Source organism: Oncorhynchus masou, chromosome 28 (genome assembly GCF_036934945.1).
Source record: "Oncorhynchus masou masou isolate Uvic2021 chromosome 28, UVic_Omas_1.1, whole genome shotgun sequence".
NCBI lineage: Eukaryota > Metazoa > Chordata > Actinopteri > Salmoniformes > Salmonidae > Oncorhynchus > Oncorhynchus masou.
In genome coordinates this window covers 76515697-76542422 of record NC_088239.1, presented here as the reverse complement: position 1 = coordinate 76542422, position 26726 = coordinate 76515697, and the positions used below count along the sequence as shown (strand labels likewise).

The 26726-nt window shown below is 39.4% G+C and overlaps 1 protein-coding gene across 1 annotated transcript; it reads left to right on the top strand.

Moving 5' to 3' along the window:
• Positions 1 to 1878: 1878 nt before the first annotated feature.
• nr5a1b (nuclear receptor subfamily 5, group A, member 1b) lies at positions 1879 to 19705 on the top strand. The gene is made up of 7 exons (XM_064943404.1): positions 1879 to 2140; positions 2744 to 2862; positions 3075 to 3216; positions 4066 to 4739; positions 12271 to 12390; positions 12569 to 12716; positions 16772 to 19705. Exons 2-7 carry the CDS (start codon positions 2761 to 2763, stop codon positions 17023 to 17025), a joined length of 1440 nt encoding a protein of 479 aa, XP_064799476.1. The 5' UTR covers positions 1879 to 2140; positions 2744 to 2760; the 3' UTR covers positions 17026 to 19705.
• The last annotated feature ends 7021 nt before the right edge of the window (positions 19706 to 26726 follow it).

Sequence of the window (26726 nt, the reverse complement as noted above, 5' to 3'; positions counted from 1 at the left end):
GTTTGACTTATAATAAATGTATTATAGTATTCTTATAGTTAGTGACTTGAGAAATCCATGTAACAAGTTGACGCTAGACAGCGCTAAGAAATCACTGTTCAAGTCTCATCTATTGCGTCATTATATGTTTCATTATTCACGAAATCATTTTGTGCTCCTCTGCAAAGAGATATCGGCCACATAGGCTATACTAACGGATTAGTGTCTTTAGGCCTAGTGGGCTATGCACAATGGTTGAATGTGGATTCGATTTTACACAAGGACATTATTAAGCTCATCCACGACGCTGATTTCCAGTTTACGAGGACTATATCTAACACAATAAAAAAAACGTCACCATTAATATGAGAAATATTCTAAAATTACAATTTCCAGGTGAGGAGGCTGTACATAATACTGCTGGCAAATATTTCGTGAATGTAATTTCTCAAATGTTCCAGTTTCCAAGGACTTAGTCAGGCATGCTCAAGTTATGACAAAAGACACAATAAATGCATGATAAGGAGTGAGCTAGTATCTCTACGTAGACTATTGATTAAAGCCAGAGTCAGACATAATATGTGCAGTCAACCGTTTATTAGCCTGTATTAAATGTACTCATATATGCAACAACAATAAAATAATATAATTAGGCCTACTATCACTCAACATTCTGGGGTATAGGCTAACATTAATTGTAATTCAAGACTGAAGATTATGGAATTAATTTATGGAAAGTTTAAAAAATAAATTACACTTATATGTTGAGTTGAAAAGCACATGGCAGGTCAATCTGATATCTTATTTTCTCGTTGATTAGTGTGTGTGCCCTTGACAGAAAGTCCTTTGAATTTAATAGGATTTAGGCTATTTAGTCATGTAATATTTTACATCACAGTTAAAATAATAGGCTATAGAGAAAGTTGCAGTTGTGAAAACAGTTTTTAACAGCATTTGAAAGATTATCCGTGAGGTCACGGTAAGAAGAAAAAACTAAAGCGTTATCCAAAGTCAATGTCACATGAGCACGGAGTCCAATCAAAACGTATCCAGGCTGAACCCGAGATGCAGGAGAAACGTAGTTATCGAGTCTTGAGCGCCCGCTCATTTTTAATCCAACTCTAAACCAAAAGTTGTTGCTTTGTTTGTTTTGTTCATGTCTGAGCAGCACATATATCATGTTTATTGAATAAATCTAAACAACATCAGTAAATATACCATCTGAAGTTCCAAAGTAAGTATTTTCAGCTATTAATCATGTGCAAGGTGAATACATTTGAATAATGGTTCCGTTTCGGATCGCTTTTCCAATAATGGATTAGGCAGGACTGCACGGTGTGATCTGGCTCCATTGCTTCATCGCCCATTATGTTCAGTGCGCGGTCTGTATTCCCAGCCCATAGTCTTCCCTTTATACGTCCCGTGTTGTTATTTACATTTTACATTTTATTTAATCAAAGACGGATGATAAGTGATTATTTATTCATATTGTAGGCCTATATTATTCGATAGTAATACAACGGTATATATTTTATTGGTTTGGCATGCAAAATATGAGGCCACAAAAGACAGTAGGCCTATTACCAAATAGCGTCATATAATTAGGCCTATTTTGGTTATGCTAGTTTTAGTAATTTTAGTGGCAAAATCAATAAGTAGCCTACGGTTCTTGTGATATTGGTTAGCTCACGATTAAAGTATAATCTAAAATCATTATAATTTTTATTAAGCCACTAATACTTATCTATAGAGTGTCATCCCTCCACATGTCTGTCACTCTATAGACCTACTTTTGCCAAGCAGATAGGAGGTGTCTCCCGTCGCTTACCTCACCAGCGTGACATGCCTTCCAATCAGATCCACCCTCACAATCTGTAAATATGAGGAGGGTATGTCTGTCCGTGGGCATGCACATGGTAGGTCTCGATCAGGCAAAGTCAGTTATTGTAGGGAGCTGCTCACTGCTCCTTCCTCCATCATCATTCCTGCGGGGTGGGCCTATTCATTTCATAAAGTTAGAGCAACAGCGCGTGTTTCGAAGTCGTTTCTCCGTGGATGCATATCCAAACTGACACTGAATAGCCTACTACCGTTCTAGCCAAGAGGAGAACGGACACCGAATACTACCGTTCAAGCCAATATAACGCTGGGGATCCAACAGGTATGGCCTGCTTATGTAGACTACTTTTGCGGCTTTCCGATTGTCATCATTCAACAATTAACGTTTAATTTAGTGCGGTGATTTAAAATAATTATGTAAATGCTGGTAAAGTATTTGTTTTGATGCTCATTTGAAAATATGCATGTTCATAAATGATGTAGCTTTGCTACATGTGCGTCATTTCGGTGCATAATTTCGTAGGCCTAGGGTCAAAATCTGATGGATCAAATTATTGGGGATACAAAATCATTCTTACAATATTAGATTGCTCGAATATGCATACCTGCCCTTTGATTTATTAAAGATTGTAATCAGGTTTTAATTAGCCTTTTCTCCTGAAATAGGACAGGCTACATGTTTGCCGATAATTTGGTTTATGCACATAAGGCTACACACATCCAAAATACAAGCAAAGAAATGCCGTTAATTGTTATGAAATATGACAATGTTTCCAATATTTAGGCCTATTAGTGGAAATACACACAATTGATAGGCCTACATGTAAGACAGAATACTGGTGATACAGATCAAGTTTCTATCTATTTTTAAATACAGTGATTTATTTGTAAACTACCTGTTGCTCACCGGCATGTGCATTCCCAGGTGTTCCGTTGACCGGAATGGAGTACACTTATGATGTCGATTTGGAAGAGCTATGTCCTGTTTGTGGCGATAAGGTGTCGGGATACCACTATGGACTACTGACATGTGAAAGCTGTAAGGTAGGCTGCAAAAGACGCAATCATTGATTTTTATACAAGTATTTTTATTTACGTCAAGATGATATCCCTCAAGAAATTCGTTATCGTTTTTATTAATTAAAATGTATTAATATTATTTTCGTTTTTGTATTAATTTTAATGCAGCATTGATGATGATCTGAACTTGGCTATTTTGTTAATAGGCGTGTCTATATGAACTCTCTCTCACACAGGGTTTCTTCAAAAGAACGGTTCAAAATAATAAGAGGTATACATGTGCAGAAAACCAGGATTGTAAAATTGACAAAACTCAGAGGAAACGGTGTCCATTTTGTCGGTTTCAGAAATGCTTGAATGTTGGAATGCGATTAGAAGGTAAGATCCTTTTTATTTGATTAATTTAGTTCATATTTTAGTTTAACATGGCATGCAGTCAGATTTTAAAATTCATATATTTAAAGTCTACTTGTTGTATATTTTTGGGGGGCTATAAATCAGATTCGATATCTGATGAAATTGCATATCTACCTCTTTGTGTTGGTGATATATTTTATTTTACAACAGTAGGCTTCCACAGGCTGCATTATAGCCTGTCTGTTGGTAGGCTTATTATCAAAAAGATTTTGTTAAATATTCGTCTTTAATTAATGAAACGTAAGAAAAATGAGCTATATTATAAGTATAGTTTGTCAGTTGTTGCATATATATTTTTGCCAATGTTTGTGTTTTAATTGCTGTATCAACATTGGCATATTAGCTATGGAATTATATATATATTTTTAAATCTACCTCTGGGTAAACTATTTCAGTAGTCTTTGCTAAAACGTGTATGAACAGTACGTTTTCTAATATGACTGAGTAATTAGAAGAGCTTTGGGTGAGGTTATTCTTCATATGTCATTAAATCATTATGAAACAACAAGCTTGAATGCAAGCTCTGTAAATGCACTTTAAAGTTATTTTGGGATTCAGAATAATAACAAAATGAGAACTAACTTTTTTGTTTATCCCTGGAAAGTAAATGTACTTTACAATGGATTTAATCCATATCTTCAAATATATACATTCAATCTACAAAAAGTTTGCTCTATTAGTTTATTTTTGGTTCACATTTTGATTGCTACACCAAGAACTCTCACACGCTAACATAAACCTCTGCATAGTGAATGCTAGTAATGAATGGAATAACAGTAATGGCGTTCGATCTTGCTCTCATTCCATCAGCTGTCCGAGCCGATCGCATGCGAGGAGGCCGGAATAAGTTTGGCCCCATGTACAAGCGTGACCGAGCCCTCAAGCAGCAGAAGAAAGCGTTGATTCGAGCCACTGGCCTCAAGATGGAGACTACCCCTCCGATGCTGTCCCCTGACACCCAGACAGACTACACCTTCACCGGCAGTCTCCCGGGCCTCCACCCGCTCCCCAAGGGCATCCTCCACACCACCACGACCCCCATAGCCCCCACAGACTACGACCGCAGCCTCTACGGACCCCCCTCACTGGGCATGGCTATGCCTGGACTCCCCCCCCATGCACCCTTACCCCCCCAGTACCAGTACGCCTCTTTCCCCAGCAGGGCGATCAAGTCCGAGTACCCGGACCACTACACAAGCTCCCCAGACTCGGTAGTGGGCAGCTACACCTACCCGGAGCAGGTATACTCTGGACCGGGCTCTCCGCAGGTCCCCGGGGTGCCTCAGCTGGTGCTGGAGTTTCTGCGATGTGACCCGGACGAGCTGCAGGTGCAGAGTAAGATCGCTGCTCACCTTCAGCAGGAGCAGGGGGGCAAGGGTCAGGAGAGACTCAGCCCCTTCAGCCTAATGTGTCACATGGCTGACCAGACGCTCTTCTCCATCGTGGAGTGGGCCCGAAGCTGCATCTTCTTCAAGGAGCTCAAGGTAGGGAACCAAGAGTCAATCATCTGTTGTCATACCAAGTAAAGTTGTTAATCATTTGGAAACCTCCAAATTTCTCAGAGATGGTTTAGACTGTAGATGATATGCTGTCCTTATAATTTTTTTCAGGAAAAAATAATCTATTAGTTCAAAAGTGCTGTACACATCCAACAAACCTCCACAGGGTACAAAATGACGTGAAAATAAGACAAAAAAACCTTCCCACTGTTTTGATGCTCCTAACGTTTTATTAGCAATGTTTCAACCACAAAGGTCTTCGTCAGGCTTCAAGGTAAGACCTTTTGTACAGTTAAGGCTGACAAAAGCCCTTTCTGGTTTAAAGGTTTCAAATTGTGTGGAGCCCGTAGTCTAATATTTATTATTTGCCTGAGTGGGGCCTGTGAGAATCACAACATGGAGGATACATAATGTTATATTTTCCCAAGGCATATGACATATGTTATTGTATCAGTTTTTGTTTATTGCTGTGAGTTCCCTATATCAGGATGTGAATTGAAATTCAAGTGATGAATTGGGAAAAACTCAACAATGAAAATGATAACCAATTCCTGAACTGAGTTGAAATTGCCAATGCAATAACATTGGGATACACACAAGCGCACCCACATTTGCATATACACACACATACACACACATACACTGTCAACATTTACCATTTTATGCATGGACAGCCATGCACACGTCTCTCACACATTATTCTGCTGTTTATTTGGGACTTCCTACTGCAGAAGTGTCCACCATGATGAAAAGACGATGACAGGTGGAATCAAGGAAGCACATCCGTATCCATGACAATTGAAAGAGCAGAGTGATGGCTTTTTTTTTCAACACACACAGCCCAGGGGGTATTCCACCAAGCAGCATCAACAAGTTAGCCGTAGCATTACAGTAGCCACCTACATGTAACTGTGTAACACGGTCTCCAATGAATATGTAAAAACAATAGTGACTTTTAACCATTGTGGTGACTTTTAATAGTGACTTTTAATCATTTTAACCATTGTAGTGATTTTAATAGTGACTTTTAACCATTTTAACCATTGTAGTGACTTTTAATAGTGACTTTTAACCATTTAACCATTGTAGTGACTTTTAATAGTGACTTTTAACCATTTTAACCATTGTAGTGACTTTTAATAGTGACTTTTAACCATTTTAACCATTGTAGTGACTTTTAATAGTGACTTTTAACCATTTAACCATTGTAGTGACTTTTAATAGTGACGTTTAACCATTTTAACCATTGTAGTGACTTTTAATAGTGACTTTTAACCATTTAACCATTGTAGTGACTTTTAATAGTGACTTTTAACCATTTTAACCATTGTAGTGACTTTTAATAGTGACTTTTAACCATTTAACCCATTGTACCATTGACATATTAGTTATATGCAGTGATGTAAAAATACTTTAAAGTACTACTTAAGTAGTTTTTGGGTTATCTGTACATTACTATTTATATTTTTGACAACACTTACTTCACTACATTCCTAAATATTTTTTAAAAACCTTTTACTCCATACATTTTCCTTGACACCCAAAAGTACTCGTTAAATTTTCAATGCCTAGCAGGACGGGAAAATGGTCCAATTCACGCACATACCAAGAGAACATCCCTGATCATCCCAACTACCTTTGTTCTGGCGGGCTCTAAACACACATGTAAATGATGTCTGAGTGTTGGAGCACGCCCCTGGCTATCTGTAATTTAAAATAACAAGAAAATTGTGAAGTTTGCACAATATATGAAATTTAACTTTTGAAACCAAATACTGTTAGACTGGCCTTCTAGGCAGAGTTCCTCTGTCCAGTGTCTGTGTTCTTTTGTCCGTCTTAATCTTTTCTTTTTATTGGCCAGTCTGAGAGACGGCTTTTTCTTTGCAACTACCTAGAAGGCCAGCATCCCGGAGTCACCTCTTCACTGTTGACATTGAGGCTGGTGTTTTGCAGGTACTATTTAATGAAGCTGCCAGTTCAGGACTTGTGAGGCGTCTGTTTCTCAAACTCGACACTCTAATGTACTTGTCCTCTTGCTCAGTTGTGCACCGGGGCCTCCCACTCCTCTGTCTATTCTGGTCAGAGCCAGTTTGCGCTGTTTTGTGAAGGGAGTAGTACACAGCGTTGTACGAGACCTTCAGTTTCTTGGCAATCTTTCACATGGAATAGCCTTAATTTCTCAGAACAAGAATAGACTGACGAGTTTCAGAAGAAAGATCTTTGTTTCTGGACATTTTGAGCCTGTAATCAAACCCACAAAATGTTGATGCTCCAGATACTCTACTAGTCTAAAGAAAGCCAGTTTTAATGCTTCTTTAATCAGACAACAGTTTTCAGCTGTGCTAGCATAATTGCAAAAGGGTTTTCTAATGATCAATTAGCCTTTTAAAATTATAAACTTCAATTAGCTAACACAACGTGCCATTGGAACACAGGAGTGATGGTTGCTGATAATGGGCCTCTGTACGCCTATGGAGATATTCCATAATATGCCGTTTCCAGCTACAATAGTCATTTACGACGTTAACAATGTCTACACTGTATTGCTGATCAATTTGATGTTATTTTTTAATGGACAAAAAATTGTGTTTCTTTCAAAAACAAGGACATTTCTAAGTGACCCCAAACTTTTGAACGGTAGTGTATGTCACTATGGTGACATAGAGTAGTGACATTATGAGAGAGGTCTGAACTTTACTATATATTCTGAAATAACTCCACACAACCTCATAATGGGCATGCTATAATTGACCTTAATAAGTCATATCCCACTTTAGAATTCTTTACACACCATTGAATTGTAGCACACTATTTGTGAGTGTTTATTCAAGCTAACTGGCTAATCCATCGATTTTCGCTCTGTGTAATGCTACCATGAGGTGAACGGCTAATTGACTTAGCTTCAACCGCTGCCCTCCCGCAATGCTCTCCTCAAGACCCATTCTGGTCAGGCGTGACTCGGGCTACCGACTATCAGCGGTGAACAAACAGATGCTCTGACACGTTGTAGCTACTTGAGCACCGGGTGCATGCTAGTTGCAGCAGGGACTGTGTGGGCGCACATCGCTGCCATTCGGTTCACACATTGAGGAGAGGAGCCAGGAAAGGGCAATCTCTTCACTGTAGTTCCGTATGTCACCCAACACTATTCATTTCAGTCTGACCTTCATCCATTCCTATCTGGAAGAGATTTTATGAAGTCGACCCTTCTTGGCCATCCTGAGAGGCAGAATGGAACAGTGTTGTCAGGAGAGGAGATCTTTGAGAGATCTTTTATAAAGCAGCATTATATTTCAAATGATTGAATTATGCCTCAATCTGCTTATTATCCTTCTCCCAAGGTTCACGGTAATGTTGACTGAACTAATTTAGAGTGAGTTAGGGAGGATATTTTATTTGTATGTGTGTGTGTGAGTGCCAGTGTGTAGGAGCATGTGTGTGTGTGTGTGTGTGTGAGTGCCAGTGTGTGGGAGCGTGTGTGTGTGTGATAGTGATGAATGGTAATAGCGTACTTGCAGTGATTTAACCTGGTTAGGTCGAGGTCGGTGTTCATCTCTCCTAAAATAAAACACTTGAGTTTTATGCTGATGTAAAGGAAATGAACCCTCTTAAAGTGCTGTATAAAGCAATACCATGTCCCGACTTTCAATATTTTCACCACAATGGAAGCATTGTTTGGTTTGATAAGGTTTAGAGCAGTACAAAGGCTGATGGATGAAATGTTTTATTTTTCAGGGTCTGGGTGTTTATTAATACTTGAATAGTTAACAGTTTAGTGTGGCTTATTGTTCTTAAGGTCAGTTAAACATGTTGGTATGGTATGGCTTTCCTTTCACGGCTGAAGCAGACAACAGCAATTATATTACTGTATTCAATTTATAACACATTACATTGTTTTAGATTCATTTATATATAATACCCTTTGCCTTTGTTGTCCTGTATCATATAGTAGATACAGTATATACAGAGTAAATAACACTAAATAAGAGGTGTAGCACAAACTACCTTCATGTAATGTGAAAAGCTTCATCACAAGAACCTACGAGCCAAAGTCAACTTTCACTTTCTGTAGGAGGAGCACTAAGACATAAAACCATTTGACTATGAATAACAGGACTATTTGCCAAGAAGTCCCCAGTTATTTTTGCCGGTACTGAAGGCATTCCTTGCAGTAGATAAGAGTGGAATGTGTACTCCAGAGTGTTTAGTTCATGTGTTTGGGTTTTCCATGTGGAGGGATAGACAGTATTTGTAAAAGATCAAGTTTTATTTGAGATTTTTACAGCTTTCTGCGTAGTCAAATCGTTATAAAATCTATTTCAGTGTTTTTAAAAGTGATCATTAATTGGCGTCTTCTTCTTATCAGTCGACAGCTAGACTTCTGAAAGTTTGTTTGATCTAAGATGAGAGAAAGCTACTAAATAAGCTGTGTGATATACATATTATCTGATGGTCATCATATATGTCTAATAAATCATTTCAATTGTGATATTTGTTATCCAATCACTATACTATATAATACATAATCACTATACTATATAATACATAATCATTATTTAATATACTGAACAAAACTATAAATTCAACATGCAACAATTTCTAAGATTTTACTGAGTTACAGTTCATATAAGGAAATCAGTCAATTTAAATAAATGCATTAGGCCCTAATCTATTGATTTCACATGACTGGGCAAGGTTGCACTGGGGAGCCAGGCCCAGCCAATCCGAATGAGTTTTCCCCCACAAAAGGGCTTCATTACAGACAGAAATACGCCTTCTCTAAAAGGACGTTGGAGGCAGGTTATGTTAGAGAAATTAACATAAAATTATCTGGCAACAGCTCCAGTAGCTTTACACATGCACACATACAAAAGGAGATATTTCAAATGATTGAAATTGCAATGATCATACTAAAATGCATTGAAATATATTATATTCCTTCCAGTCAATAAGTATGTTTACATGCACATTTTTTAAACCTTTATTTAACTAGGTAAGTCAGTTAAGAGCAAATTCTTATTTTCGACGACGGCTTAGGAACAGTGGGTTAACTGCCTTGTTCAGGGGCAGAACGACAGATTTTTACCTTGTCAGCTCAGGGATTGGATCTTGCAACCTTCCGGTTACTAGTCCAACATTCTAACCACTAGGCTAACTTCTGCCCCATTTTACTATGATTATTGTGGATAGTAAGATTAATATAGTAGTTTGATTTAAACATTTACATGTTTTGCAACAAGAAAGATTTCCCTAATAATCCTGTTTACGTGGACACATCTGAAATCTGGCTACCTGATAGAACTTTGATAATTGCCAAAAATGCCAATCAAAATAAACGTTCTACCACTTATTATTATATTCACATTTAACCATATTATAATAGTATTATAAATATGAAGCCTATTTGAATCTGAGTTCAGACATATAGTTTTCACATTTAAACTCTATCTCTAAGATGCATACTTTTCCATTTTCTGAACTCACTTCACTAAAGCGAGAGGCTCGCGCTGCTCATGCTAGAACAAATACACTGCTGTTTACATGTCCTAATAAATCTAAATATTGGTAAAAAATCTAGGTGTTTTAGTCGCCGTATGCTTACTTTGATTAAGACCTTAACGACCATTAAGATAATCAGAGTAAGGTGTTTACATGACTAATGCCATACTTACCCTACTCCCATTATCAGTTTAATATAGAATTATTAGTGTGCATGCAAATTTACTCAACAGTGCTAGGCTGGTGCTACGCTGGTACGCTGGTGCTATGCTGGTAACAAACGGCAATATCTGGAGATGGGTTACCATGTGTTTTTCATGCCAGCACTAAGCTGGGCTGCGTGGTATGTGTGTGTTTGTGTGGGATGGTGGATGTGGCATACATTAGCTTATTGACTCTCTTCACCACGTGTTGATGGGTAGTTTCCAGGTCTTTGTGTCTACGTCTGTGTTGGACAGGTGTGTGTCAATCCCCTCACAGTAGAATGGCTTCCGGAAGGAACTTCTACCTTATTTACCAGGTGTAATGACTTGCTAGCATGGCATGCTATAGCAATAGAATGAGCCAGGTGGACATTAGCATTGCACCATATGCACTCATAACAGCTGCTCTAGTTTAGCTGTGTATCAAGACAAAAATATAAAACATGTTGTTCAGTATGTTGGTTAATAGTACAAAATAATCACTTTCAAGAATTCAGATTATCTTTTTTTCCACACTCACAATACTTTTACCTAAACCGGCACCTCAATGGTTGTACAATAGGCAGTATACACTTCATATTAAATGCTAGAGTGGTATTCACCATTGACTGTTAGAAATAGTTCACGGACTCACCCATGGCGAGTGAGAGCTGGGAGATGGAGAGAGAAGAAAGAAAATCCATCAAAATTCTGAGGTACTTGACATTTTCAATAGGTGCAGATGGGGGAATAGCAGTAGGATGGCACAGTCTTTATGGTGTACACTGTATTCCCAATGAAAAACCCCAACATATTCTGTTGCATTCACATTGCTGTGTGTCAATGGTTTGTTGTGCAATTCCTGAAGTGTGTATTGAATCTGGTCTGGTATTTGTGTTAAAGAACTCGCTGTGCTACAGCAAATAAATGAAAACTGACCTCGTGGTGACAGAGCTCGACTTGGTGGTTAATAGCATCCATTTGCCATGGCAACAGAAAATCCAGACTAAATGGGGCCATGTCTTGATGGGTCTCTGTTCATATACTATATCTAGGTATCTTTGGTGATGTTGACATGCTTTTGTCCCTGGCTTGTGAATTTCCATAAAATGGTTGACAACTGATATTCAAAGAATGTCAACGTTTGTCAAACAAGCATGCTCGCACTCAGGTCATGTGATGAGTGAGATAGGCTGGTTGTTAAGCTGTATTGCAATGAATATTGATTTTGTCTGTACAGTGTTGCTGTTCTCTGGGTTTGTAGTTGTTTGTAACATTTACCCAAAATGCAACTTCTACTCAGGAAATGGATAGTGGATAACGGATAATGGATAATTCATAATCCATAGCTTGACTATGCCACAAAAAGCAGACTACAATAATCTTTTGTCATATCAGAAAGGTTTTCTGGATTATACTGTATAAATTGTATTTTATAAGGTGACACTGGCCCCATGTTTACTGTGAATGCACCCACCATTGTTTGGTTAACCTTTTTATGTAGCCTGGGAACTAATCTGAATTTTCTCTGTTTCACTTCACAACATCAGTCTGGCCATGGGCTTTCATTACAACTGTTTGCCCCTATCTGTAATGGTGCATTACTACTACTTCTGGTTAACCACATTAAGTTCATTTATAGTTAAAGGGATGGTTCACTTTAGTTTAGCAAATGTTTTTACTTACTTTGGGTGTTGTCATTTTAACCAAACCATTTTAAGTGTGTTACCTTGTTATGTAGCAAAGCCATGGGGATTCAAAAGCACGGGAATCTGTGTATTTGGAACACACCCCAAATATGTGTGTTTGAATGGATTCCTTCTGTCTTCTATCAGGTAGGAGATCAGATGAAGCTGCTTCACAACTGCTGGAGCGAGCTGCTGGTGTTGGACTTCATCTCCAGGCAAGTCCAACACGGCAAGGAGGGCAGCGTGCTACTGGTCACAGGGCAGGAGGTGAGTGCAATGATCACCAAGCATCATCATCACACATGCACGCACAGAAGTTGGAAGTCAGTCACACTTCTCCTCATGGTAAACGCATATCACTGAGTACCTTTAATGAGACCAGAGCTAAAACAAATTGAGGAAAGTTCCTATGTTGAAACTCATGCATTTGTATGTTGTGGTCTAGGTGGAGCTGGCGTCCATAGCGTCCCAGGCAGGAGCCACTCTCACAAGCCTGGTGCAGAGAGGACAGGAGCTAGTTGAGAAACTACAGACCCTACAGGCGGACCGCAGAGAAATTGCCTGCTTCAAGTTCCTCATCCTCTTCAACCCCGGTGAGTGGGAGATTCAATTGCATGTACAGGGGACCACCATGGGGAGCTGGATATCCCCATAACAAATAATTCTCTCCTAATTAAGGGTTGAAAATATAGTTGAAAATGTTAACTTTATATTAAGGTCTGTGGCCCAATCGCCATTAAGTTCCTTCTCCTCTTTGACCCCTGCGAGTGGGAGATCAGCCATGGGTTCTCTATAAGTTAATGCTATCGGGGATCATTGGGACATTCCAACTCTAAAACTTAACCTTAACCATTTTAAATGTAATCTTCAATGGGGTAACGTCAGTGTTGGGAAGTCCCAAGGAACGTGGATAGCATGGACCATTCTCCATATTTATTTATTAAAAATGAAATACAGAAATAACTCATTCACACCCCTTTCTGGATAGGTCTCTAAGAGCTTTCCACACCTGGATTGCAATATTTGCCCATTATTCTTTTCAACAATGTTCAAGCTGTGTCAAATTGGTTGTTGATAATTGCAACGCAACCATTTTCAGGTCTTGCCATAGATTTTCAAGTATATTTATGTCAAAACTGTAACTCAGCCACTCAGGAACATTTATTGTGTTCTTGGTAAGCAATTCCAGTGTAGATTTTGCTTTGCGTTTTAGTTAATTGTCCTGCTGAAAGGTGAATTCATCTCCCAGTGGCTGGTGGAAAGCAGACTAAACCAGGTTTTCTTCTTGGATTTTGCCTGTGCTTAGCTCCATTCCGTTTATTTTTTTATCCTGAAAACTTCCCCAGACCTGAACAATTACAAGCATACCCACAACATGTTGCAGCTACCACTATGCTTGAAAATGTGGAGAGTCGTACTCAGTAATGTGTTGTATTGGATTTGCCCCAAACATAACACTATATTCAGGACAAAAAGTGAATTGCTTTGCCACGTTTTTTTGCAGTATTAATTTAGTGACTTGTTGCAAACAGGATGCATGTTTTGGAATATTCTTTATTCTGTACAGGCTTCCTTCTTTTCACTCTGTCATTTAGGTGAGTAATTGTTGAGTAATAACAATGTTGATGATCCACCCTATGTTTTCTGCTATTAGAGACATTAAACTCTGTAACTGTTTTAAAGTCAACATTGGCCTTGTGGTGAAATCCCTGAGCGTTTTCCTTTTTCTCTGGCAACTGAGTTGAGAAGGACGCCTGTATCTTTGTATTGACTGGGTGTTTTGATACACCATCCAACGTATAATTAATACCTTACTCATTATCAAACGGATATTCAATGCCTGCCTTTTTAAAATGTTGACCCATCTACAAATAGGTGCCCTTTGCGAGTCATTGGAAAAACCTCCATGTTCTTTGTGGTTGAATCTGTGTTTGAAATTCACTGCTCTACTAAGGGACCTTACAGATAATTGTATGTTTGGGGTACAGCGATGAGATAGTCATTCATAAATCATGTTAAACACTATTATTGCACACAGAGTCCATGCAAAATGTTAAGCACATTTTGACCCCTGAACTTATTTAGCCATAACAAAGGGGTTGAATATTTATTGACCCAAGAATTTCGGCTTTTCATTTTTAATGAACTAAATAAACTATTATAATAACACAATTCCACTTTGACATTCTGGGGTGTCGTGTGTAAGTAAGCCAGTGACAAATTCAGGCTGTAACACAACAAAATGTGGGAAAAGTCCAGAGGTGTGAATACTTTCTGAAGACATATTAACTCAATATTCACCATCCGTGGACCAATAAGTAGTGTCAAGTCCAACCTGGTTTAAAGTGCATCTTCACAAAGTTTCAATACACTTTGAAACAATAATAAGCAATTCTCTGGAATTCCCATGTTGTCTCTTGTTTACTGTGTGTCTCTTGGCACAGTCATATAGACCCCTTTCTGTGTTTGCAATTATTGCCGCACAAGGGCAATGGGGCAGCAGGGTAGCCTAGTGGTTAGAGCGTTGGACTAGTAACCGAAAGGTTGCAAGTTCAAATCCCCGAGCTGACAAGGTACAAATCTGTCGTTCTTCCCCTGAACAGGCAGTTAACCCACTGTTCCTAGGCCGTCATTGAAAATAAGAATTTGTTCTTAACTGACTTGCCTTGTAAAATAAAGATAAAATAAAATAAAAAGTTGGTGGCAGAACACAAACGAGTTCTTACAGAACGCAAGCAAAAAAAAAACTGTATTTACATGTTGCTTATGAGTGTATTTCATACTACTTTTGGTTTACAATGGGATTTTAAGGCTCATATGAAAGTCCAGCTTAATATGATGCTAGTCCTCTTCGCATATCAACTGCATTACACTTAAAAAAGCACTTATATTTCAATCTGTAAAATGGCTCTTTGGCTAGCTTTTGCTACTGCCTATATCAATGAGCGTTAGCATTCTAGCTACCAACTGCTGCATCCAAAATAGTTATTTTGCAAATATCCCAACCAAATATAATCTTAACAACTGTTAAAGCAAGAATCAAAATATCATTGTAAGCGTGTGAGAGTTAAATATTTTTCTTTTGTTTAGAAGTAATAAAAACGTAAATCTAGGCTATGTTGAATGGGTGCAGATGGTGATGGCTTTCTTATTGCCGCCAAGAGTCGTGAACATCTGTGCGTGTACTGGAAAAGGGTCTATTAAATGTGAAATTCATACAATATTTTTTTGTTCTCTCATTTGGTACAATTGTTAGGTGTAATTGAGTTACAGATGTTTTTAATGAGAACTGTTGGAGAATTAGTGAAATCATGTGCTTAAATGACATTGAATTAGTGAAATCAAATGGTCATGTGCTTAAATTAGGTTGAATTACTGAAATCAAATAAGCATGAGCTTAAATGAAAGTAATTGGTGTTGTAAATTAAATGCCCCACAACGGCTTCTCAACCTCACCTCATTCATCACATTTTGAAACATAACTGGCAATTCCTTCGATTTGAGTTTGATCCAAAGCAATTCATTTGTCAAAAGAAGGATGGCGCGCTAATATGTCGGTATATATTTGGGGGATTTGAGCATATTGGCAGTTTGTCCCCTTTATGGCTCTAAGAGGCTAAATGATTCGTCTCAATGGAGTGGCGCTTTGCACAGGTTATGGGCTTAATTCGAATTAGGCTGCTCTGAATAGGCTATGTTTACAAAGGCAACGAGCGTCGCCCTTGTTGCGCACCACGCTCAAAGAAGGCTTAATGGATTGACCCCCACATCGGTTTTTCTCCAGACAGACACTAGGCCAGAATCCGCTGTGCTCGGTAGATGGGAAAATGGCCTTTTATCATCTACATTCCCCTAAGCGGTAGCAATTTAGAGCTAGCCCACCGTGAACAAAAGCTGCTTTTAATAATAAGAGTGCTTGAGAGGGCCCCGGCGTTTGCGCAGAGTGTGGATCTTTGTGTGGGTTCTGAGTGGCTTATGTCTGTTTTCTGCCTCCCTCTCTCTCTCTCCATCTCCCTCGCTCGCTCACTCTCTCATCTCTCTCTGTGTGTCGTCATTCGTTCATCTCTTTCTTCCTCAGGCAATTCGGTAATATTTGTAGGGGCAATTTTTCTTCACCTTTGAGCCGTATTGAAAATATTATCGACAACGTTTGATTCAATTGTGAGGGGCTCCCCCCAAGGTGCTCTCATGCTGAACCCCAGGAAAGGAGCCTCATCTGGGAAGACGGCAAGCTGTTGTCCCTCTCTTAGCCAAGCTAGTGCTGGAGCTATGCTCGTGTGTTCTTCTATACATAACAGCCCACGTAAACAGACTTATGTTAGCTAGTATCTCTATAGTACAACATATCCTTGTGCTGGGTGCACATCGCCATGGAAATGCTTGAGATACTCTCGAGCATGCACAGAAACAAAGAAAGACTGACAGGCAGACATGCACAGTTGGATCCATGTTTTCACTAAGATAATGTCTGGGTTTCAATCAAAGGATTGATGGCCACTGTTTGTCATGCTTCCACATGCCACCTCAAGTCACAATATTAATATAAGTCACAATATGTCATTTTCAAACACGTTCAAGAGCAGCACTTAAAGTTACAAATTGTGCGTTTAGGGTAAAAAAATTAACTTTCTGTCTTTTCTCCCCTCAGATGTGAAGCTACTGGAGAGCCAGGCATTCGTGGAGGGCGTCCAGGAGCAGGTGAACGGGGCTCTGCTGGAGTACACCATGTGTGCTTACCCCCAGCACCTGGACAAGTTCAGCCGGCTGCTGATGCGCCTGCCTGAGCTCAAGGCCTTGTCGGCACAGGCCGAGGACTACCTCTGCTACAAGCACCTGAGTGGAGAGGTGCCCTGCAACAACCTGCTCATCGAGATGCTGCACGCCAAGAGGGCGTGCGCTTGAGGAGGGCACACATTTGTGTGTGTGTGTTAGTGTTTTTGACAAGAGGGAAGAGAGGAGGTGTGTGTGGGTGTCCACATGTTAGAGAGATAAAGTGTGAGAAAGGCAGAGGGAAGCAAGAGAGAGAGAGAGAGAGAGATCACCCTTCTTGCCCCCAAAGTGCCAATTACTGAGGTCCCGGTCTCAGCCATTTCAGACCTCAGATCTAACTACAGTATGGACTGGATTAATTCAATTCACCACCAAGAGTGATTCAGTTGTAGAGAAATGCACTGAGTTGATTCACTCACCCTTCAGAGATTGAAATGTGATTTACATTTGAAGATGATTCATCACTGTGCAGGACGTAATCATTCTAAGAGAAATTCAAGGAAAACGATTGTCAGAGACCTGATTCATCTGCAGTTTATATTCAGGCAATGATGCACTAGAGTTGTTGAACAGAGATGCACTGTATTGATTTACAGTTCTTACAGAAAGCTGATTCATTCTGAATAATTCCATATCAAGTTCCAAAAAACGATCTTATGCTAAAGACATGCTAATTAGTTACTTGTTAATTAACTTGTAATTAAAATTCATACTGGTTTACTCATTATGTAATATCACAGTTAATTAACTAATGACAATCACTAAACAACTAAAGTCATACATTTCAGCTGAAGGGATCCTAAAAGAGGAATACCACATCTAAAGTTAGCTGTATGCTAATGTTGCATAGATGCTAATGCTACTAGCTAGTTTGACACAACCACAATGACAGCATTTTGTTTAAAGAGAGAAGAAAAAACGCTCCCGATGCGTGTCTACGACGAGCAGTCTCTCTGAACCTTACTACTGTGCTCACATAGCCTTACAAATTCAGACCCCTGTTATATAGACTAATATTTATATTCTAAGCTGACAATTCTCCGTTTCCAATGCTTTTTCTTCTACTTTACTTTGGATGAGTCTGTATTTTAAACATTTCGTAAGTCAAATTTTCTCGTGTGGTTGCTTTTGAATTCTGATCTTTGTGTTTCCTAAAAAAAAAATATGAAACATTTAAAAGCCACAGGGAGATATTGTAATAGAAATATAGCTGTCACAGACTTGGTGTGTTACAGTGCACTAGTGAATAGGGTAGAGAGCTGAGGACAGGGAAAGAGAGAGAGAGAGATGGGAGGAGGGCAGAGAGAAAGCAATTTCATTCTCAATAGAGGTGACTTGCACTGTAGTTTCCCATTTGCCAACAAGGACCCTGCTTCCCCCGGTTATGAAGTCAGATCAACAGAAAGGTCAAAGGGCACATGTAGATGTGCATGAACACATGAGTACACATGTAAATAGTGTGTATGTGTGGTACACGACAGGGAGTTGCTGTAAGGCGCGTAATGAAAGAGATATGCAGCGTAGTACACCTACACCCTCGCCACTTCCTGGCTGCACACAAACAAACACACACACACACACACTGAGGACAATGACACACACTCATCCAGGTGACAGAAAAGCTATGAAGAGAGAATCGTTCTGAATAGACAGCTACTGTACGAAATGTACAAATACGATGTTGACTGTAAATTGAAAGTGGAACTGAATACAGAATGTCGTTGGAGACATTCTGAACATTTTTATCTCTTTCTCTCACTCTCTCTTTCTCTCGCTCTCTTTCTTTCTCTCTCTTTCTCTCTGTAGATACATGCTCACTGTAAGTGATAAATTAACTGGAGAAATGTATATACTATACAGTATGTAATGAATGTATATGACATGAAATCATACCCATTAATGAATGGTTAACGTTTTGGATGCAGCCCTGAAACTCATAACATACATTTGATATCAATGGTATAAGTGTGTGTGCACGCATGTGTGTGTGTGTGTGTTTACACACCTGTGCCGTTGAGTGGGTAAGAGTTCTTAGAATATAGTACCTTAATGACGTGGCAAGGACCTCTACTAAAATGGACTTAATCTTTGCCTGATAGAAAAAACCCATTTACAGTTTATCCATACCAGAAGACAATCACCACAACTACATATTGAATGTGTATTTTCCCAATAAAAGTTGCCTCTGCAATGCTTTTACTGTTTTGGGAATTGAAATTCAGTCTTTCACTAACTTGCACTCCCACTCCCCAATAAATGCTTTCTGTTTGGACACTGGCCCCTGGCCCCTGGCCACACACTCTATATTCCCTTGCTGAACTTTCCTCTATTATGTTAAAGTTGCTACATCCATTTTCGGACATAAACATTCATGATATGACCCATTGATTATTGAAGAATGTAACTTATAAATGCCTCTTCAGCTTAGTTCCACTGTCATACCCCATCAAAACCCCCCAAATAAGTTTGCTTCACGCCAACAAATGTAAACAAACACTGCGTAGCCTCCATAGCTATGTCTATGAATTTGAGAGTGGTAACAATTTCTCCAGCCCCTCCCTCAGCTTTTTGCCAAAACAGTGGCATGGAGTGCTTTGTTATTGTTTCAACTGCTGATTGCTCCTTTAAGTGGAGCAGACATTTACTGCCTTGCACTGTGTGATCTGGACATATGTAATCATGTGACCTCATTTGTCTGATACTTGTTTATATAGCTTGATTCAATCACATGATGTGTTTATTTTGGTTAATCCTTCTGACTGTGCTTAATTGTAATTGTTTCAAATCAATAAAAGGTAATTATTTAAAACTGGATGCAAGAATGTCAACTGATTTGGATTAAGTGGATTGTGTATTGGTTTCTTCAGCCTCATTTATACCTGAGGTGCGTTTAGTTTGCTTGAACGTTTGCTACATTGTGGAACGGTTTGTACATGTTTCCCCAAAACCTTCTTGTACGTTTCTGAAAATACTGTGAGGTATGTGTGCTGTCATTTGGTGGGTGTGGCAAGGTGTGGCTTGAAGCAGTGAGTGCATATTTAAAGGACATTGGCCATGCTGACAGCGTTCCCCAGCCCACAACCTAATCTCTCCCCATTTTTCAATTGGTCGATCAGTACAGCACCGTTTCCATTCAATTGGACGTTCCAGAACGTAAAAACATACTAAACGCAGCTTTGGTTCCAACTTGCGTCCTTTGTCCTGATCTTGTCCACATTCATTTGTGCTCAGATTAAAAGACGCATTGTGATCTGATTGTGATCAGATTTTCCTGACCACTTCTGGAGGTAGTCTGGGACCCATTGTGTTTAGATATCTTGTGTAGACGAATCTGGACAATGTGAAACCATGTAAATCATCATTATACTGCCCTCTAAAATCATTGACAAGTGACTTGTGTCAAAAAATGTGTGTACACGGAGGGACCAGGAAATCTGGTCACAATGTAGACACAGTGAAAGGCACATTTAAAAGAACATCTGCGATGAGTTGCCAAAAGCCATAAGGTCATGTAATATATTTGAGTACCCATGCAGAATCACAACACTTATAGAAGAGTTTGTAAAATGTTCTAATTTTTTAATTGGTTCTCTTGTTCATAGCAAACATTCCCATCTAAAAAAGTACTGGTACAACAGAAATCTGGCTTTATATGTACGGCATTGGGGTTGTCTGAAAAGTTCTCTGGATTGAAAAGTTGGAAGCGTGATGCTTAATTTCACGGCTATCTGCTACTTTGTCCTCTTTTTGTTTTTCTGAAAGGTGTTGTAACATTGTCTTGGAAAGAAAAGGAGAGCCTCACACTCTTGGAGCTCAGATGCAATAATTTAATAGCCAATGTTTCGATAGACAAGCTGTCTTCATGAGGGTATAATGACTAACACTGCAGGTCACTAGTTTATATCATTTGAAAGGACACACACAGGTGTCTGTACTTATGGCCGACTGTGGCTTGATTTCATTGGTGGATTTACAGATATAAATAGAACATATAAAAAAAGCATGAATAACATAATAATAATAATAATAATAATACATAAGATATTAGATACAATGCGGCTACATAGGCTTACAAATATTTACAATGAAAGAAACATCACAACAATCACAAGAATGGCTTCAGATCAAAGTCTACGTTGAGACCGAAGGGATCAAGGGTTTTAAAATTAAAGAACCAGGTGGCCTCTCGTTTTAACAGTAAATTGTCAGGTGTCTGACAGGAAATAAATCTTCCCCAAAACACTGTGGACCTCTGGGAACATTGGCTTCCCAAACAAAAGGTGAGCCCAGACTCATGTCTAGTAGTGTGTTGTGGCGTACATATGTGTTTGTGTGTGCATATGTGTGTGTGAAAATAAGGTAAAATACAACATATTGCATACCTCCCTCCAAACAAACACACGACACAAGTGCATTGACAAGAATCGGCACAGATGGGGCCCTTTTAGAAAGACACCAAATTAAAAGGTAGAAGAACCTGGGTGAGAAGAAAAAAAAGAGAAACATATTTCTCTTTGAGCCAACCTTCAAATATTGTACCTGAAAGAGTGAGCGAGAGAGAGAGAGGGAAAGAGAGAGAGTGACTCAGTAGGCAATTAAGAAGAGAGTGTCCTTTATCACTCTGTAATTGTGTCTGTGTGAACTGGAGGGAGAGAGAGAACGAGGGAGGGAGGGAGGCGAGGAAGAGGAGTAGGGGGGACGCTGTGCTGGGAGCAGGTGTTTAAGTGGCTGATGTTCCGGGGCTCTGAAAACAGCATTACCTCCGTCAGAGAGAATGGGGCCTTTTCACTGCGGCCCCCTCCCGGTCCACATAACAACATGGCCAAACAACATGGCCGCCTGAAAGGACCCACTTCAAAGTCATTAATTGGTAGTTTGACATGAAAGGGGAGGCGTGTGCCGCCATGTAATGATGTGTGTCGGAAACAGCTAAGAAAAACTTTTGATTTTCTAAACTTCTGAACTTTTCTAAAGGCTGTAAGCAGTGAATGGACATCCTTGTCGATTTCATTACCGCTTAGTATTGGCTTTTTATTGTTGACTTTTTCAATTTGTGGAAGGTTTTTGTTGGAGTTTTTAAAACTATTTTGGAATCTTTTTCAATGTCTGTTATCATTATATATAGCTTTAAGATTCAGAATTGCTTGCTAACGGTTGGACAATATGAAGGCCATTAAAAACTCATTAGATATACACTAGCGTTCAAAAGTTTGGGGTCACTTGTTTTGTCCTTGTTTTTGAAAGAAAAGAAAAGCAATTTTTTGTCCATTAAAATAACATTAAATTGAATAGAAATACAGTGTAGACATTGTTAATGTTGTAAATTACTATTGTAGCTGGAAAAGGCTGAATTTTAATGGAATATCTACATAGGCGTACAATGGCACGTTGTGTTAGCTAATCCAAGTTTATAATTTTAAAAGGCTAATTGATCATTAGAAAACCTCTTTGCAATTATGTTAGCACAGCTGAAAACTGTTGTCCTGATTAAAGAAGCAATATAACTGGCCTTCAGCATTTGTGGGTTCGATTACAGGCTCAAAATGGCCAGGAACAAAGACCTTTCTTCTGAAACTCATCAGTCTATTCTTGTTCTGAGAAATTAAGGCTATTCCATGCGAGAAATTGCCAAGAAACTGGAGATCTCGTACAACGCGGTGTACTACTCCTTTCACAGAACAGCGCAAACTGGCTATAACCAGAATAGAAAGAGGAGTGGGAGGCCCCAGTGCACAACTGAGCAAGGGGACAAGTACGTTAGAGTGTCTAGTTTGAGAAACAGACGCCTTACAAGTTCTCAACTGGCAGCTTCATTAAATAGTACCCGCAAAACACCAGTCAATGTCAACAGTGAATGCACGATTCCGGGATGCTGGCTTGTGTATGCTTTCACTGTTTTGAACAGATTAGATTATACAGTGCCTTGCGAAAGTATTCGGCCCCCTTGAACTTTGCGACCTTTTGCCACATTTCAGGCTTCAAACATAAAGATATAAAACTGTATTTTTTTGTGAAGAATCAACAACAAGTGGGACACAATCATGAAGTGGAACGACATTTATTGGATATTTCAAACTTTTTTAACAAATCAAAAACTGAAAAATTGGGCGTGCAAAATGATTCAGCCCCTTTACTTTCAGTGCAGCAAACTCTCTCCAGAAGTTCAGTGAGGATCTCTGAATGATCCAATGTTGACCTAAATGACTAATGATGATAAATACAATCCACCTGTGTGTAATCAAGTCTCCATATATATGCACCTGCACTGTGATAGTCTCAAAGGTCCGTTAAAAGCGCAGAGAGCATCATGAAGAACAAGGAACACACCAGGCAGGTCCGAGATACTGTTGTGAAGAAGTTTAAAGCTGGATTTGGATACAAAAAGATTTCCCAAGCTTTAAACATCCCAAGGAGCACTGTGCAAGCGATAATATTGAAATGGAAGGAGTATCAGACCACTGCAAATCTACCAAGACCTGGCCGTCCCTCTAAACTTTCAGCTCATACAAGGAGAAGACTGATCAGAGATGCAGCCAAGAGGCCCATGATCACTCTGGATGAACTGCAGAGATCTACAGCTGAGGTGGGAGACTCTGTCCATAGGACAACAATCAGTCGTATATTGCACAAATCTGGCCTTTATGGAAGAGTGGCAAGAAGAAAGCCATTTCTTAAAGATATCCATAAAAAGTGTTGTTTAAAGTTTGCCACAAGCCACCTGGGAGACACACCAAACATGTGGAAGAAGGTGCTCTGGTCAGATGAAACCAAAATTGAACTTTTTGGCAACAATGCAAAACGTTATGTTTGGCATAAAAGCAACACAGCTCATCACACTGAACACACCATCCCCACTGTCAAACATGGTGGTGGCAGCATCATGGTTTGGGCCTGCTTTTCTTCAGCAGGGACAGGGAAGATGGTTAAAATTGATGGGAAGATGGATGGAGCCAAATACAGGACCATTCTGGAAGAAAACCTGATGGTGTCTGCAAAATACCTGAGACTGGGACGGAGATTTGTCTTCCAACAAGACAATGATCCTAAACATAAAGCAAAATCTACAATGGAATGGTTCAAAAATTAACATATCCAGGTGTTAGAATGGCCAAGTCAAAGTCCAGACCTGAATCCAATCGAGAATCTGTGGAAAGAACTGAAAACTGCTGTTCACAAATGCTCTCCATCCAACCTCACTGAGCTCGAGCTGTTTTGCAAGGAGGAATGGGAAAAATGTCAGTCTCTCGATGTGCAAAACTGATAGAGACATACCTCAAGCGACTTACAGCTGTAATCGCAGCAAAAGGTGGCGCTACAAAGTATTAACTTAAGGGGGCTGAATAATTTTGCACGCCCAATTTTTCAGTTTTTGATTTGTTAAAAAAGTTTGAAATATCCAATAAATGTCGTTCCACTTCATGATTGTGTCCCACTTGTTGTTGATTCTTCACAAAAAATACAGTTTTATATCTTTATGTTTGAAGCCTGAAATGTGGCAAAAGGTCGCAAAGTTCAAGGGGGCCGAATACCTTCGCAAGGCACTGTATTTATATGATTATACAGATTAGATTATACTGATATGTATTGTAGTGTTTTAAAATTGTATAAACTGTCTTAATTTTGCTGGACCCCAGGAAGAGTAGCTGCTGCTTTGGCAGCAGATAATGGGGATCCATAATAAATACAAATACTTTGGGCTCCCGAGTGGCGCAGCGGTCTAAGGCACTGCATCTCAGTGCAAGAGATGTCACTACAGTCCCTGGTTCAAATCCAGGTTGAATCACATCTGGCCGTGATTGCGAGTCCCATAGAGCGGCACACAATTGGCCCAGCGTCACCTGGGTTTTACCCATGGTAGGCTGTCATTGTAAATAAGAATTTGTTCTTAACTGACTTGCCTAACTAAATAAAGGTTAAATATTATTTTTTTCAAATACTATTTGGAATGAGCAGCCAGCTCACGTTACGAACGAACAAGTGCACCAGGGAGAACGCAGCAAGCAACTGGGGATAGCTAGCTAACATAATGTCAAAAAGCATGATGCGCTAGCCAGTTATCTTTCTTGCTGAAACAACTTCATATTTCCGAGTTAGTCAGATATTAGTTTAGAAATACTTGAAATTTGCATGGGAGCTAACTAACAAGCTACCAGCTAGGCTGCTTTTCAAAGGTAAGTAACTGGTTGATTTGGCAAAAAATCTACCAAACTATGTTTCTCAGAATTACTGTAGCTGGCTTTGTGATACACTCGGTTTTTATTAAGTTTTAGCCCCCACAACATGTCGCCCTGTCACCTACAGAAGAACTTGATGAACAACATGAGAGGAAACAATTACATTTCCCATGCTTTTGCACAGAGCTGCTGTGCACAGAGTAACTGAACAGCTTGTTTTGAACAATATATTTTTACAGGAAAATGTACACATTTACCATACTTTTAGAAGCATTTGAAACATATACAGTACCAGTGAAAAGTGTGGACACTCCTACTCATTCAAGAGTTTTTCTTTATTTTTACTATTTTCTACATTGTAGAATAATAGTGGTCAGGGCATTCTATTAAAACAGCTTCACCTGACATGCTTTTCTAACCGTCTTGAAGGAGATCCCACATACGCTCAGTACCTGTTGGTTGCTTTTCCTTCACTCTGCAGTCTGACTCATCACAAACCATCTCAATTGAGTTGAGGTCAGGTGATTGTGGAGGCCAGGTCATCTGATGCAGCACTCCATCACCCTCCTTCTTGGTCAAATAGCCCTTACACAGCCTGGAGTTGTGTTGGGTCATTGTCCTGTTGAAAAACAAATTATAGTCCCACTAAGCCCAAACCAGATGGGATGGCGTATCGCTGTAGAATGCTGTGGTAGCCATGCTGGTTAAGTGTGCCTTGAATTCCAAATAAATCACTGACAGTGTCACCAGCAAAGCAGCCCCACACCATCACACCTCTTCCTCCATATTTCACGGTAAGAAGCACACATGCAGAGATCATTAGATCACCTATTCTGCATCTCACAAAGACACGGTGGTTGGAACGCAAAATCTCACATTTGGACTCATCAGACCAAAGGACAGATTTCTACCGGTCTAATGTCCATTGCTCGTGTTTCTTGGTCCAAGCAAGCCTCTCCTTCTTATTGGTGTCCTCTATTAGTGGTTTCTTTGCAGCAATTCGACCACGAAGGCCTGATTCACGCAGTCTCCTCTGAACAGTTGATGTTGAGATGTGTCTATTACTTGAACTCTGTGAAGCATTTATTTGGGCTGCAATTTCTGTGGCTGATAACTCTAATGAACTCATCCTCTGCAGCAGAGGTAACTCTGGGTTTTCCTTTCCTGTGTCGGTCCACATGAGAGCCAGTTTCATCATATCGCTTGATGGTTTTTGCGACTGCATTTGAAAAAAGTTTCAACGTTCTTGAAAGTTCTTGTCTTAAAATAATGATGGATTGTCATTTCTATTTGGTTATTTGAGCTGTTCTTGTCATGATATGGATTGGTCTTTAACCAAATAGGCCTATATTCTGTATACCACCCCTACCTTGTCACAAGGAAACTGATTGGCTCAAACGCATTAAGAAGGAAATAAATTCCACAAATTAACTTTTAACCAGGCATACCTGTTAATTGAAATGCTTTAAGAGTGACGAACTCATGGAGCTGGTTGAGAGAATGCCAACAGTGTGCAAAGCTGTCATCAAGGCAAAGGTTGGCCACTTTGAAGAGTCCCAAATCCCAAATATATTTTGATTTGTTTAACACTTTTTTGATTACTACATGATTCTATATGTTATTTCATAGTTTTTACAATGTAGAGAATAGTAAAAATAA

Bases quoted from the DNA above. Each gene is read 5' to 3' on its own strand.
- nr5a1b (XM_064943404.1), top strand. From the start codon at position 2,761: ATGGAGTACACTTATGATGTCGATTTGGAAGAGCTATGTCCTGTTTGT. The intron at 12,391-12,568 runs GTGAGTGCAATG...GTTGTGGTCTAG, and splicing joins TACTGGTCACAGGGCAGGAG to GTGGAGCTGGCGTCCATAGC. The intron at 12,717-16,771 runs GTGAGTGGGAGA...TTCTCCCCTCAG, and splicing joins CCTCATCCTCTTCAACCCCG to ATGTGAAGCTACTGGAGAGC.